Here is a 14,272-nt window from a genome sequence, read left to right as displayed (position 1 = left end):
CCACCTCATGAGAAGAGAAGACTCTCTGGAAAAGACCCTGATGTTGGGAAAGATGGAGGGCACAAGGAGGGGACGGCAGAGGATGAGATGGTGGGACAGTGTTCTCGAAGTTACCAGCATGAATTTGACCAAACTACGGGAGGCAGTGGAAGACAGGAGTGCGTGGCGTGCTCTGGTCCAGGGTGTCACGAAGAGGCGGACACATCTAAACGACTAAACAACAACAACGTTAATAAGTGTACCAACCAAGCACGTACATAGATCAGCACAGGAAGATCAACCTGGAACCATTTTGATTCCTAAGCTGAGCAAATGTTTTCTCTGCAAGGTCAAAGGAAAATGGAAAAGCCTCCCCATTGTCTTCCTTCACAAATCCTGTCTTAAGGGTATGTCTGTGTTTGAATAGGGTGTGAGCCTGTGACCTGGCCCAGGAACTAAGTATTTATCATTACAAAAGACTGGCCAGGCTCCCCAGGCAATCCAATCAAGTAACCTGCCAGACAGGAGATAAACAATGACAGGAGAAAAACAACATTCAAATTTCTGTTTTAGACCGCCTTTTCTGTGATGTATGTATGATGCTTCTGGGGGTGGTCTTGAACTACGGGGTGGCAATTTCAAAAGTCCATATAAAGCCTTGCGCGCCATTGTTCTAGGTTCCTCCTCCTTTCCTGCGTGTGATGGGAGCACCCTGTTGCAACAGATCAATAAAGATCAGGCTTACTAGCTGCTTTGCTTCTCAGTATTCTCTGGTTGGCCTCTGTTATTTTCTCCTACCGATAGGGAACCCAATGTAAGGAAGACTCTATATGGGCTCTTGGATACCCCGTAAGAGAAAAGGGCAATTTTTTTACAACACTGCCCGGCCCGGCTGGACACGGAGGCCTCGGGAGTCCCTTCCCACAAGAAGACGGGGGCCAGAAAGGCTTCCGAGCCGGTCTCAGGGAAAGTCTCCCTCCGGAGCAGGACATCTGCCCCCCAAGCGCTTGCCGCCTTCCTGGAGGGACACCACCAAGAGGAGCCATTGCTAGGAGTTTCTTCAACCCGCACCAGGAATGGGGGTCTTCCCACAGCTGTCATCCTTCTCTTGTGATCTCGTCTGCTAGTTGACACAAGAATGGGAGAATAGCCTGCCAGGTCCGGCCAATGGCCCCTCTAGTCCATTAGCCTCTTCTCCCAGTGGCCAACTGGGTGCCTATGGGAAACCAGCGAGCTGAACAGGAGCCCCAGACCCTCTCCCCTCCTGGGATTTCCACCAGCTGGGATTCAGAAGCCATCCTGGCCAGGAGCCTTCTAATGGAGATAAATTTGCCCAAAGCCACCCAAGTTGGTCTCCACCACTGCCTCCTGGAGGAACGAGTTCCAAAGTTGAAGCATGTGGTGTGTGAAGAAGGACTTTCTTATATTTCCTGAATTCCCCAAAATTCAGCTCCACTGCATGCCCACAAATTCTAGTGCAATGAGAGAAGGGGGAACATTGATCCATTCTCCATGCCGTGCAAAATTTTATCAACTTCTACCACGTCTCTTCTCACTCGCTTGTTCTCTAAACTAAAAAGTCCCAAATGCTGCAACCCAGCAGCTGCAGGAAAGCATGAAGAGCAGCTGACCAGGGGCCTGGATGTCTCCTCATCCTGATTCAGTGCTTGGAGGCTGGACGAAGCCTCATAAAGCCAAAGTTTTGAGACAGCTAAAAACACTTCAGACACACCATCCAAATGCAAAAATACTGTATTTGAAAAACAAGTTTAAATTACATAAAGCTCTGTTCAGTGCTGGAACTCAGGCAGAGTTGGGGGAGGGTATTTTATAACACTAGGCAGATTCCAGGGCAACAGGCTCCTGACTTGGCCCTCTGCACCCCTGCAAACCAATTCTGGGACTGCATCAGAATCCAAATAAGCTCCTGAGTGAAATGGGGGCAGATCAGGCAGTAATACTTCCTCGAGGGCAACAAAACAAGCTTTCCTGCTTCAGACTCCATCTTTGGTTTGGCGTCGGATCAACTCTGCATAGATGCCACCCTTCCGTAGTAGATCCGTGTGTGTCCCGGACTGGAAGGAGAAAAACAGGGCGATCAGGAAACAAGAGCAGCACTTTCCAGTCCCCCAAAGTCAACTGAAGTGCCAAGAGCTGCATAGATCCGACACAAGCACCATTCTCCTACCAAGAATAAGAGGAGCTTAGACTGGCCCCTTCTATCATGTCCTCTAGCACAGAAGTCAAGAGATTTTTCTTACACCAAGCATTTAGTGCATTTTAATCTTGCCTGTTCTGCCTCTGTTTCATTATGACTTGTTTTAATCCTCACCTATTTAATTGTAGTAATACTTAAATCGCTGTAAAATGCCTTCAGGCAGAAAAGTGGTCTATAAATGTTTCTATAAATGAACCAGGATGAACAGCATGAAACTGCTGTTTTAGAATTTATTAGCAAATTTTATTCTCTTTCTTTAGGGCTCAATCAGTTTCCACTCCCAATAGGTGCTGCTTTGGTACAGCAAACTTGAGAAAGATCTGCAGGTCTGAAGGCTTGTTCTGTTGTTGTTTTTGTATACACCTGAATGTTGAACAAAACTGTCACAGAACTTCCGTACACCTTGTCCTTCACTTTTGGCAAACATTGTTATTATTGATAACTATGTATGTTTACCTACAGTAGCACACACTCACACTTAGCAGGGACAGGAAAGGCCTCTCTCAATGGCCTGAGTTGCTGCCAGTCAAAGGAGACCGCAGTGGGACAGATGGCGCAGTGCCTGCATAAAGTGCAGGTGCCAGAAGGGGGCAGCAAACTAACAAAGTGGATTTCCCAGGAAGGGGATGGGGCCAGACTTCAGCTTCGTGGTCTGCTGAGAGGTGAGCAACTGCAGTCCTTCTCCATCCAGCAGCATAAAGCTTGAAGTGCACACTGTGGAAGGAGCTGCACACCTGGCTACAGAGTTTCATACTCTGTACCACTTGTTTAGGCTGGTGTTGAGTGAAGGTGAAGAAGTTTGCATTCTGCTATTAACATCCTGCAGCAATGAGTTCCAGAATTACAGTGGTGCCTCGCAAGACGAAATTAATTCGTTCCGCAAGTCTTTTCGTCTTGCGAGTTTTTCGTCTTGCGAAGCACGGTTTCCCATAGGAATGCATTGAAAATCAATCAATGCGTTCCTATGGAAACCGCCTTCAGACCAGGTCCGGGGACAGTCTGTCCCCCGACCTCTTCTGAAGGCCGGCGGGGGGCAAAAGTTTTTGTCCCCCCTGCCTGCCTTCCCGGGAGAGCGGAGAAACGCCCGCCTGCCTTCAAAAGCCCTCCGGGACAGCGGAGAAACGCAGGACCTCTTCTGAAGGCGGGCGGGGGGCAAAAGTCTTTGCTCCCCCCCCCCGCCTGCCTTCAAAAGCCATCCGGGATAGCGGGAAGCGCTTCCCTGCTATCCCGGACTGCTTTTAAAATGCTGGCGGTGGGGAGCAAAGCCTTTTGGCCCCCGCCGGCCTTCCTGGACCTCTTCTGAAGGCTGGAGGGGGGGGGGAAAGGCTTTGCTCCCCACCGCCAGCATTTAAAAGAGGTCCCCGGAGATTTCTTCTTGCGAAGCAAGCCCATAGGGAAATTCGTTTTGCGAAGCGCCTCCAAAACGGAAAACCCTTTCGTCTAGCGGGTTTTTCGTCTTGCGAGGCGTTCGTCTTGCGGGGCACCACTGTACTGGTAAGATATTTATCTATTAACCTTTGTAAGCCCAGAGGAATCAGTGGGTTTAGGAATGCCCAGCTGCACTGGTTTGGGGCCCAAGGATGCTGAAATCCATAAAGTGCCCCCAAATCCAGTTCTCATTGGCAGGCCCCCCTTTGTTCTTTCCAAGCTGGGAGAGGCCCCAAGTCAAGGCTGCCTGCTGCCTTCCTCCCCTGCTGCCTCACCTCAGCCACGTGACCCTTTGACAGCACCACAATGAGGTCTGCATCCTTCACCGTGCTGAGACGATGGGCAATGACCAGCACGGTGCGGCCGGCCACTGCCCGGTCCAGGGCTTCTTGCACCACGTGCTCCGACTCCGCATCCAGGGCGCTCGTGGCCTCATCCAAGATCAGTACTTTGGGGTTCTTGATGAGGGCCCGGGCAATGGCCACTCGCTGCTTCTGCCCGCCAGACAAGGTCACCCCACGCTCACCTGGAAAGGGAGAGAGAACGCAGAGAGGAGAGATGAAGGGGAAGCAGACAGCCAGTACAACCAAGCATGTCCTCTTGACGTGGACCCTCTGTTTCCTCTCCCCAGCCCACTCCCCTGGAGTTGACGCGGCACAGGACAGGGAGGGGGGCATGCAGAAGTGCCCCTTTCCATCCCATAGGAGGTTGTAGCATCATGGGAAAACCTCGTGGCCAAGGCCTGAATCTGGCACCAAGTGACACCAAATCTGGCAGCCAGAAATCTACAGAGATGAAAATAATTGCCACAAAATAGCCCCAGAATGTGTTGCCCTGAGGATACCACTTCCAATATCTCTACCTCGTCTTCTAGAGGTGTTCATGAACCCACTTAGAGCAGGAACCAGTCATTTAGCTGAACTTCAAAAAAAAACATGGAATAAAGCACAACAAAATCTGCCTTGTGCCGAGGCTGGAGGGGAACTGCAGCCTGAGTTCAGAAAAAAAGATGCGAGGAGGAGTAGGGGGAGTCTGTAGAACAACCAGGAGAGGCTGCCAGGTTTAAGAGAATGCAAATCAGGACTCTTGCCCCACTCCACAAACATTTTCTCAAAACCTTAATGTCCACCCTATGGTGGAAGCTGGCAAGTAGATCTGTCAATCAGGGAGAGAGTAGAATATTTTAAAAATGCCATCAGTTTAAGAGCCAGACAGGAACTGTCTGTGGGTTAGACAGGAACCTGGGACTTTCTGTCTGGGTGGGTGGAAAGGTGTCTCTGGCTATTTGAACAGACTCAGAAAGGTCTGTCTGTCAGAGTGAATAGGCTTTCAGATACAGATAGGGATTGTCTGTGGGCAGAGAAGGTTCTGTCTACCAAGGGGAAGGTTAGGATTCCAGAAGGGGCTAGGAGTCGTTTCCAGGTAATGTAAGACAACGGCTGTCCTACAAATAATTTAACTGTCCAGTGACAGATTTGCAGCATGAAATTATGGAAGATCTTAAATATATTTGTAAAGAGTGTTTGTTTGAAACAAAGTGTTGTGCCTTTCGGAAAAGTAACCACAAAGCTAGAACCTTACTGAGTGTAAACCAATAAAAGTTCTAGTTTTGTTCTGAGAGTGTCTAATCTTTACTTAGCTCCTTTGAGTGAAGATTAAGTGGTCAGACTCCCCTTTTCCTAATTAAAGTAGGTTCCTACCACAAACCGTTAGCTTAATACCTCTGCTGTGGGAAGGCAGGGAGAGATTTGTCTTAACAACACACCTCTAGTCGCAGTCACGTTACCCAGCCTGCCACCCACCCCACCCCTTTGCTCAGACTCACCCACAACAGTGTTGTAGCCGTCTGGGAAGCTGCGGATGAATTCATCCGCATTGGCGAGGCGAGCAGCGGCGTAGATCTCGGCATCCGATGCACATGGCTTGCCGAAGCGAATGTTCTCCATTATGCTTGTGCTGAACAGCACAGGCTCCTGGGGCAGGAGAAAGAGGAGTGAGGCCTCAAGACACAGGGAGGAGCTTGAGCCCAAGGAAAACATCTCCCACAACTGCTGCTGTTGTCACATCAGCAAAACACCAGCAGCTCCTACCTCTCCCTAGAAGTTCTTCCAGTGAGATCATTCATGTTCTTACTCCAGCCCAAGACCACCAGTACTGCCTTGCTGCAGGGGGCTGGTGGTGGATGTGGCCTGCTACTCCCATGTCTCCCATGACCACCACTTGGTCCGGGGAGCCCCTAAGCAGACTGCACAGCAGAGGCAGCCATCCCCACCACATGCTGGTAGCTGCTGCTGAGCAGAAAGGTCCCATTCCCACAGCAGCCCCATAGCTTTCAATCCTTGTTGTTGTTTTAATACTGCTTTATTATCTATACTATGTTTTATATTCAGTTTCTGCATTCTGGTATTCTCTGAATGCACAAATTCACTCTGGTATGCTCTGAATACACAGTTGTCTATAAATTCTGAAATGCAATGAATAAATAAATCTTCAGCTATCACAATCAACAGTCAAATAAAAACCTATCCTCTGAAAAAGAAACCAACCCTTAAAAAAAAATCTAGGTTGGTGGCCATCACACCAGCCAGTGACACTCTATTCCATATGTTAATTGCGTGCCACTAAAAGAAAGAATCTCTTTCTTATGGTTCTCTGCTAATCAGGTTCAATGTTCTAGTGGTCTGGGAAAAATGAAAGCTACGTCCTCTCTCCCCGTGATCTGTGACTGCATGCAGCATCCCCTTCTCTTTGCCTCCTTTTTTCATCTTAGGAAAATACTCCGCTGCTTTCAGTCTTCTGCAGGCGATTTCTCTACTCCACACCACTCTTTAGCCACCAGCACCTCCACTCCACCCACATTTCTCACCTGGTTAATGAAGCCAATGATTTCCCCACGGAGCCAGGTGGGATCAAGAGTGCAGATATCACGGCCATCCAGAAAGATCGCGCCCTCCGTGGGCTCATAGAACCGTTCCAAAAGGGCTGCCACAGTAGACTTCCCTGGGCAGAAGAAAGAGAAGTCACCAAATGCTCCTTCCCCAGGCCATGCAGAGCGCGTGCCACACACACGCACACGCACACAGAGCTTTGCTGGCACTTGAGGGCAGGAATAGGAAGACTGCCATGAGACCAGGATCTGGCACTATTCAGTCAGGATCAGCAGAAGAGGTTAGCGAGGTGTTTGGCCATTACTCAAATGAAACAGCACATGGTGAATGAGTTGTCAAGTTTTCATGAAACACAGGGCACAGATGGACCCATCTGGGAATGTGAAATTCAACCAAGTGTGGGGTTTAGCAAAGGAACAATCCAATGAGCAAATCAAAGGTGGGCAATGTGGGAGGAGGAAGCATCTCACAAAGGGATTTACAACCGGAAAGGAGCCTTAGAGGCACTTCGGAAAGGAGTCGTGATTATGGTGTAACCAAATGGCTAGTTCCATCTTAGGTGATATTAAGAGCTCACTGATCGAGATCTCGGGAGGAGACCCAAAGACACAGACACACTCTACCACTCCAGCAGGCAGGGAAGTCTAAACGTGGTAAAGCCTTTGCTGACCTGGTCCTGCTGATGGGAAAGAGAGAGACACTTACCTCCTCCAGACGGCCCCACAATAGCCACTGTCTTGTTAGCAGGGATGGTGAGGGAAAAGTTTTGCAGGACCTTGGCGCCTAGCCGGGTGGGATAGCTGGGAACAGAAGAAAGAGATCAGGCCTTGAGGTGGACCAGCCCTATGGTTAGCCCAGAGACTGGCGGATCCCACTGGCATTCAAGGACACCAAGAGATGAGGGAAGGGTTGGCGCAGGAGCCAATCCCAGAGGAGGGAGGCTTCACCAGGGCAAGCGAGCAGGACCCTTGAGGTGGAGGAGCCGGGAGAAAGGAGAGCGGGGGGGGGGGGGCTGTGCACAGGAAGGGCTGAGCATATTGCAGGAGCAGAGGATCACATCTCACCACTGCAGTGCCTCATATCTGGCAAAGGAGTTTGCTCCCTGAGAATCTTTTGCTCAATGAAAAATATTAGCAAGCTGCTTGCTTGTGTGGCTGCAGAGGTAAGCCTGATAACATCTGAACAATGCCTGGTAAGCTTCAGAAGGGATTTTTTGAGTGACTGGGAGGAGTCTGAGGAATCAGGCCAAAGGGGACCCATCTATTCCAGCACCCTGTTCTCACAGTGGCCAACCAGAGGCGTGTGAGGAACACTCAAGCAGGACCTCGCCCCTCCTGTGGTTTCCAGCCCCTGGGATTCAGAAACCTCCAAACACTGAGCTTTTAGAAAAAAAACAAAATGCCTGGAATGACAAGGGAAAAACAAGTCTGTCTGTGTACTATAGATTTTGTCCTGTTTTTTTCCAGCCCTGTGCACAAGAGCACATCCGTTCCTGAGAGGTCAGCTGACCCACCTCCTACAGCCGGGTCTCACCTGAAGGAGACATCATGGAACTCAATGCGCCCGCTCAGCATGCTGCAGGCAAGCTGCTCTTTCTCACAGACTGCGGTCTCTGGTGGAAAAGTCATGTATTCAAACACGCGGGCCCCAGCGCTCATCCCCCGCACCACCTGGAGGAGATCAACAGCCACAGGTTGCGAGGAGAAGGCTTCTCGGGGAACCCAGTCCCCTCCATGCTCAGCTGCCAGGAACATGCCGGCTTGGGCCACATCCACATGAACTACTCCACCACCTTTCACAAAGCTTGGGTGCATTTTAGCTTGTGTCCAGTTATTGTGGGGAAGGAGGAGGCCCCCATATGCCCTCCATACCCTGCAGCCTCCCCTCACCTACCTGCCCAAACAGGATGGACATGCTGGCCAGGGACCTAGAGGAACACAATTAGGGAGCTTGTCAGGGCAAAGGACGGAGCACATGGCGGGGGGATGGGGAGTCTCTGATCAGCCACTGGGGCACATGGGAGGCCTGGTAGGGCCTTACCTTTGCACAGTCTGCGAGGACACCAAGAAGGACATGAGGTCGCCTGGTGTCATCTCTTCCCCAGCCAGGAGGGTGCCGCCTACAAAGATGGTACCTAGCACAATACCTGGGGGAGAAAACAAGGTGGCAGCAGATGGAGGTGGTGGGACGGTTGAGGCAGCCTGTGCCCACTTGGTGCTCTCCAGATATTTTGAAGTACAAATCCCATCAGTCCCAGCCATCTGGAGGGCACCAGGTTAGCAAAAGCTGTGTTAGGAAAACTTATGAAAAGGGGGGGAGGGAGGGAGGAGTGCATTTTTATCGAGTGGGCAACTGCGTGTTCTCAGAACATGGGAGATTTAAAGTGCATTTGCTCCAGCAACCACCATGCTGTCCCAGAAAGGGCAAAGCAACAGAGCAGCGTCACAATGAAGTCACAGCCCAAAGACTCATCAGTGGCCCCCCAAGCACCACTCACAGTTCAGGGCCACGTTGGAGAGCCCCTGGAAGAAGGCAATGCCCAGCCCCAGCTTCATGTTGAGGTGACTAGCTTGATCCACCTCTGCTCCATACTGCCTGCAAGGGACAGAGAAAGCAGCTCAGGCCAGCAGTTTCGGGAGAAGACTGGAAGACCTGCACAGGGCCAGAAGAAGAGGACTAAAGAAGTTATGGGATGGCTATATGCCTCACTCAGGGCTCTCACAAAGAAGGAAAGGGAGCAACTAGCTGATCTGTATTCCCCACCTTGGGGTGGGAGTAGGGAGGACTACCAACATATTGGGTTCCCCCCGGGGATTTTGAGGGAGTGGTGATCTTGAAGCCAGCCACTTCCAGTCCAGGAGAGGAGGGACTCACTGGAGCTCTTTGGGTTCCATGGCAAAGGCCCGCACCGTCCGGACGTTGCCTAAAGCCTCATTGGCCACCGCTGTGGCCTTGGCCACCTGCAGTCAAGAAAGAAGCAGAAGTCACTGTGGGGGGTCAGAAAGCTCCAGGGGCAAACCTGGAGGCTCCTGGCTTGGCTAACTCTGGGAATCAGTTCCAGTCAGATGCACTGTAAGGAAAAGACACTTTACAAAGGAATGTATTTTTAAATTGGGACGGAGGGAGGGAAAGGCAGGAGCTACTCCAGAAAAGAACCCATGACAATGTGGGGCAGGCAGGATGATTTGCTGACATGGGGAGAGCAGAACGCTCTTGTTTGCAAGTAACCGCCATAGCTCCAGTCTGCCACTCTGAGGTTGGTAGAGGGGGTGGGGGCGGACAGCACACAAAAGCAGCTCATTCACCTAGAATAATTGGCTGAATCCAGCAAAAAAGAAGGAACGACATAAAGCAGAATTCTAGAAAGTCGTGATGGAGAATAAAGGAGCTCAGTCACAGACCAGAAAGTATTGGGGGGGGGAGACTTGTGGGGGTTTTCAATGGCCTGGGTGGGGCTTCAGTACCCCCACTGCACACTGGCAGAGCCTCTCTTACCTGTTCTTGGGCTTTGCGTGAAAGCCTGCGCAGAGAGCCACCAATGTAGGCCCCGGCCCCCACCAAAATGGGCATCACCACCACCAGCATTCCCGTCAGCTTGGGTGAGATCAAGTAGAGAGTCACAAAGCAGCCCACAGTCTGAGTGAGGCTGCGCAAGCCCTAAGGAGCGCCGGGGGGGGGGGGGAGACAGAAACATGCCATTAAGAAAAGAGCCCTTGGCCCCACACCAGACTCACCTCCCCACGGAAAACATCTCATGCATTGTTCAAGTCCCCCCCCCCCAACCCTGTCCCGGGAAATCCAAGCCCAGCTTTGAACCAGCCCAGTCCCCACACCTGAGAGATGACAAGCTTGAAGGAGGACTTGAACTCCTGGATGTCCGTGGTCAGGCGATTCACCAGCTGCCCCGTCTGGTTGGCATCAAAGAAGGCCACCTCCTGCCTTAGGGAAGAGGGCGGCAAGTCACTCCACGTCTCTTATTTTGAAGAGCTCAAGCCCCTGGACGTATCTCAAGTTCCAGCCTTCTCTCTCTCTTTCCCCCTCCCACCCCACCCTGCACCCCTTCCCCCACCCCCAGGCCAGTTACCTGAGGAAGGAAGAAAAAAGCTGCTTGCGCATCCTATTGGCCACCTTCTCCCCAATCCAGGAGAGAAGCAGGATATACCCAAAGGTCATCAGCCCCTGAAAAATCGTAGAAGGGGGTGGGATGAGATGCCCAACCTCACTTGAGTGCAAAACCAAGACAAATGATTTTTAACACACTATAGCTGTTAATTAGCTGTTAGTGTTTAAAGAGCTAAACGACTCAGGCCCCAAATAAAGACAGCCGACTTCCCTACTGAGCCTTCTGGGTGCAGAGATCCAGAGAGGGATCAGAGGATTGAGGGGGGGGCAAGGAGGCGAATGCCTTCTTTGTGACAGCCCCTAAACTGTGAAACTACGTTCCCACAGAGATGCGTCTGGTACCTTCATCATACAGCTTCTGGCAAATGCTGAAGACACACCTCTTTACCCTGGATTTTGACACTTGAGGTGAATATTCTTAGGACCCACTTCCTTTGGTGATTGTAAAATGTTTTAAACTGTTTTAATGTGTTTTATGTTACAACCTGCCCTGGGACATTAGGGTGAAGGGTGAGAGAATGAATAAATGAAATTAAACAGCTTGACCGGTGCCAGACTATCTGTGTTGTGTCTGTGGGGGTTTCTTGTGAATGGTTCTCTGCCCCCCTTTGACTTGGCAATGCCAAGTCAAAACTAACATACATCTAAGTCCTAATTATCACTACTTGCACCTTTTGCATCTCACTCTCACTCAGCTCTTACCTTATAATTTATCCCTTAAATACCTGCTAGGATTTCGCTTCATGCATGTGAAGAAGAGGGCTTGAGTCCATGAAAACCTATGCACAATGTGCTAGTCTCTAAGGTGCCACAAGACTCCTGGTTGTTTATATGCACATCAGTCCCCTCATCTCCTCCCCACACAAACCCACCCCGAGGACCCCAAATGCACTTGAGCTTGGGGCCAAACAGCCGCTTCCCAGAAAGATCCTCTCTAGCACCCACCTGGAGGCCATAGACGCTCAACAGGCGCAGGGCAGGTCGACGCGCCACACGGAGATAATCGGCCACACGCATGTGCTGCGCTACCACATTCACCATCTTGCCCAACAGCAGTGGGATCTGGATGTTGAGCATTGCGGCTCCCAAGGCAAACTGAAGGCAGGGGGGAAAGCAAGGTGAGGAAAGGCAGCTGGACTCAGAAATGTCACACTACACAATCTGTGCCTATGGTTTTTTCACCCTCTAGTCCAAACTGTCAGGCTGGGGTTTTCTGCTCCTTCCCACATTACACACCTTTCTTTGGGCTTTGTTTCCTTCTGACTTTGTCAGCCTTTGCACAGGTGTGCTTGTTGGTCTGGGCACGTGTGCACACACTCCAAAATTTGACCACACCCTTCCCCATCATTTGCACAGGACACAACTGGCCACCCCCCCCCCATCAATGGGAGAAGAGGAAGGGGCTCTCACCAAGACTGCTGCGATCAGTGCCAGCAGCTGTGGGCGCAGGAACTTCCAGAATATGGCCCAGTTAAAGTCTGGCTCCTTCTCCACAGGTGGGGGGACACACACCACCTCAATCCTCTGGACCTCCTGGCAGAAGGCCCGCCTGAAGCCCGCCCCCAGTCCCAACAAGGCTGGCCCTGCCAAGAAGGCAGCCACCCGGCCCAGTGGGAGGAGGCTGCGGGGCAAGAGCAGCAGCATGGCTGGGACTGGCTTGGCCAAGCGGTTGGGAGCCCGCAGGAAGCATGAGAACCTGGCATGGCTGCCCGAGTACCTGCGAGGAGAGGAGGAAAAGAAAGCCAATCATCTCAATTCAGGTCAATGGCTGAAGAAGACACTGCTAGGTAGGGCTTTTCCTTCCAAAGACCGTACGATCCCCTGAATGTCATAGAGATCAGAAAAATGTAATGCTAATAACTCTACAAGATATTGTTACTCCCAGGTGAGAAAATGAAGCTGAGGGGTCATTGGCACAACTCACCCCAGGACACTTAGGGAATCCCTGGCAAGACCATTGCTCTCCATGCCCAGGACCACACTTTCTCCTCAAGAGAGGTGGCCTGGCTGAGTCCACCAAACCTGGGACTGCAAGGGCAGGGAAAGTCAGACTGGTTCACAAAGGCCTTTGGGCTGGTTGTAGGAACCCCGGATGCAACCCCCTTATTCAGCCTCAGTGAAGCTTCTTTCTGCCTCTCATTTGTTAACTGGAAGTGACAGTAGCTGCAGGTCCATTCAGCAGGAAGCTGATCTCACAGAAAAAGCCTCCTGCTGAACCAGATTGCCTTCGTTCACGAAACAAGTCTCTCTGCGGAAGCCTGCCTGCGGCATGTCCTTTTCTCTGCTTTGGGAGCCTGCAACTGGACCAGGATGGCTTAGTTAGGCCTAGACGGCCCCTGGCCAGGAAGACTCCAGGTGGGAAGCCCTCCTCCATTTGCCACCTGGAGATCTTAGATGGAAGCAAAGGCTAAATATTCAACCGGGGACAAGTATCTTTCTATTCCGCCAGGCTCTTCAGGAAGCCTATCTGGAAGAAGGGGGAGAGTTGGTGTGTTTTGATTTCTTTAGCTTCGTGTTCACTGCAATTCTCTTTTAATTGTTTTTACACGTCTGAAATTGTGAACAGCTCTTGCACCTGCCAAGGGCCTCTGCGAGGAGCTAGTGGGGAAGGTGGAGGGCTCTGCCAAGGCGCTTCGCGCATGCGCGGGGCTGCTTGGCGGAGGGGGCCGCTTGCTGTCTCCCCGCCCCCTTTGGGAATCTGCCCCCCCCCCGGGCCGGACGCCCTCGGTCCCGGGGCGGGGGCAGCGGACTTCACTCGCCGCCGGCGCGCGAGGAAGGCGGCTCGGCTCGGCGCTCCCGGCCTGCCCCGCGCGGGCGACGGTTACCTGGCAACGAGCAAGGCCCGGCAGAGCCCTCTCTGGGCCGCCCGCCCCGGGGCCCGCCAGCAGCAGTAGGGCGCGCCGCCGAGGCCTCCGGAGAGCCGCCCCGGCCGCGGGAGCTGCAGCAGCAGCAGCCGCGCCAACATAGCGGGCGCCGCGTCCCCCTCCGCCCTCTCCTCCCTCACGGGAGCCCCGCCGCGGCCGCCATCTTGGAACCTCCGCCCACGACGCCGGCCCACAATGCCCCGCGCGAGAAAGAAGGGGCGGGGCGGGGCTGGCGCCGGGGGCGGGGCCAGGAGGAGAGAGAGAGCCATGCCCGCCCCGGCCCGCCCGCCCGGGAGGACGGCGGGCCCCCGGCTCCCCTCCCGCTGAGCCCCGGAAGAGCCTCCCCGGGCCGCAGGCAGAGATGGCGGCAGCACGCGCAGCGGAGCCCGGCCCGGGAGGAGGAGGAGCCCTCGGGCGGAGGAGGCCCCTCGAAGCCAGGTCAGGCCCTCTCCGCCCGTCTGGGAGGCTCCAGCCCCCGAGCCCCCAGGCCTTGCTGCTGCTGCTGGGGATTGGGGGAGGGGCTTCCGTGCCAAGAGAGCCCCGGGCAGAGCCAGAGTGGGTCCTGCCTTCCCCGAGAGAGACCTGGCCAAGGAGGGGGGGCTGTGAGGCCGAGTGGGGCTGCCGAGGGCCTGCCACTCACTCACTCCCCCCCCCCCGTGGCCTCCTGCCAGCTGCGCAGCATGTTTACCCGGCCCTGGCTTGTTTATGAATTTGCTGCCCTGGGTATTTTTAGCTCGCCTGGTGCCTCCTCCTCCCCCCCCCCCAACCTCCAT

The 14,272-nt window shown here is 53.0% G+C and overlaps 1 protein-coding gene and 1 long non-coding RNA gene across 3 annotated transcripts; both read right to left on the bottom strand.

The window, feature by feature from the left end:
* Nucleotides 1–1,713: 1,713 nt before the first annotated feature.
* ABCB8 (ATP binding cassette subfamily B member 8) lies at nucleotides 1,714–13,668 on the bottom strand. Of its 2 annotated transcripts, XM_081931723.1 has the most exons (16): nucleotides 13,461–13,615; nucleotides 12,046–12,352; nucleotides 11,581–11,730; nucleotides 10,598–10,692; nucleotides 10,347–10,452; nucleotides 10,009–10,170; nucleotides 9,388–9,473; nucleotides 9,011–9,108; nucleotides 8,554–8,659; nucleotides 8,407–8,440; nucleotides 8,047–8,183; nucleotides 7,219–7,313; nucleotides 6,492–6,625; nucleotides 5,451–5,598; nucleotides 3,901–4,151; nucleotides 1,714–2,054 (listed from the first exon to the last, which is right to left on the bottom strand). In XM_081931723.1, exons 1-16 carry the CDS (start codon nucleotides 13,598–13,600, stop codon nucleotides 1,974–1,976), a joined length of 2,130 nt encoding a protein of 709 aa, XP_081787849.1. In that variant the 5' UTR covers nucleotides 13,601–13,615; the 3' UTR covers nucleotides 1,714–1,973. The 2 variants fall into 2 exon arrangements, with proteins under 2 accessions (XP_081787849.1, XP_081787850.1); XM_081931724.1 differs by lacking the exons at nucleotides 1,714–2,054; nucleotides 3,901–4,151; nucleotides 5,451–5,598 and adding an exon at nucleotides 6,377–6,402 and having other exon boundaries at nucleotides 6,446–6,625; nucleotides 13,461–13,668.
* On the bottom strand, nucleotides 4,555–5,444 carry LOC309353428. The gene is made up of 2 exons (XR_014161840.1): nucleotides 5,160–5,444; nucleotides 4,555–5,124 (listed from the first exon to the last, which is right to left on the bottom strand). It is a non-coding gene; the product is annotated as an uncharacterized lncRNA (long non-coding RNA).
* Nucleotides 13,669–14,272: the final 604 nt, after the last annotated feature.

Source organism: Podarcis melisellensis (genome assembly GCF_964234715.1).
Source record: "Podarcis melisellensis genome assembly, chromosome: 12".
Lineage (NCBI taxonomy): Eukaryota > Metazoa > Chordata > Lepidosauria > Squamata > Lacertidae > Podarcis > Podarcis melisellensis.
This window is presented reverse-complemented; position numbering and strand designations above follow the sequence as displayed.

Excerpts from the sequence above, each read along its gene's own strand:
- ABCB8 (XM_081931723.1), bottom strand. The coding sequence starts at position 13,600 with ATGTTGGCGCGGCTGCTGCTGCTGCAGCTCCCGCGGCCGGGGCGGCTC. Across the intron at positions 8,184-8,406 it reads TGTCCATCCTGTTTGGGCAG|GTGGTGCGGGGGATGAGCGC; the intron begins GTAGGTGAGGGG and ends GATCTCCTCCAG. Across the intron at positions 7,314-8,046 it reads TTCCATGATGTCTCCTTCAG|CTATCCCACCCGGCTAGGCG; the intron begins GTGAGACCCGGC and ends TTCTGTTCCCAG.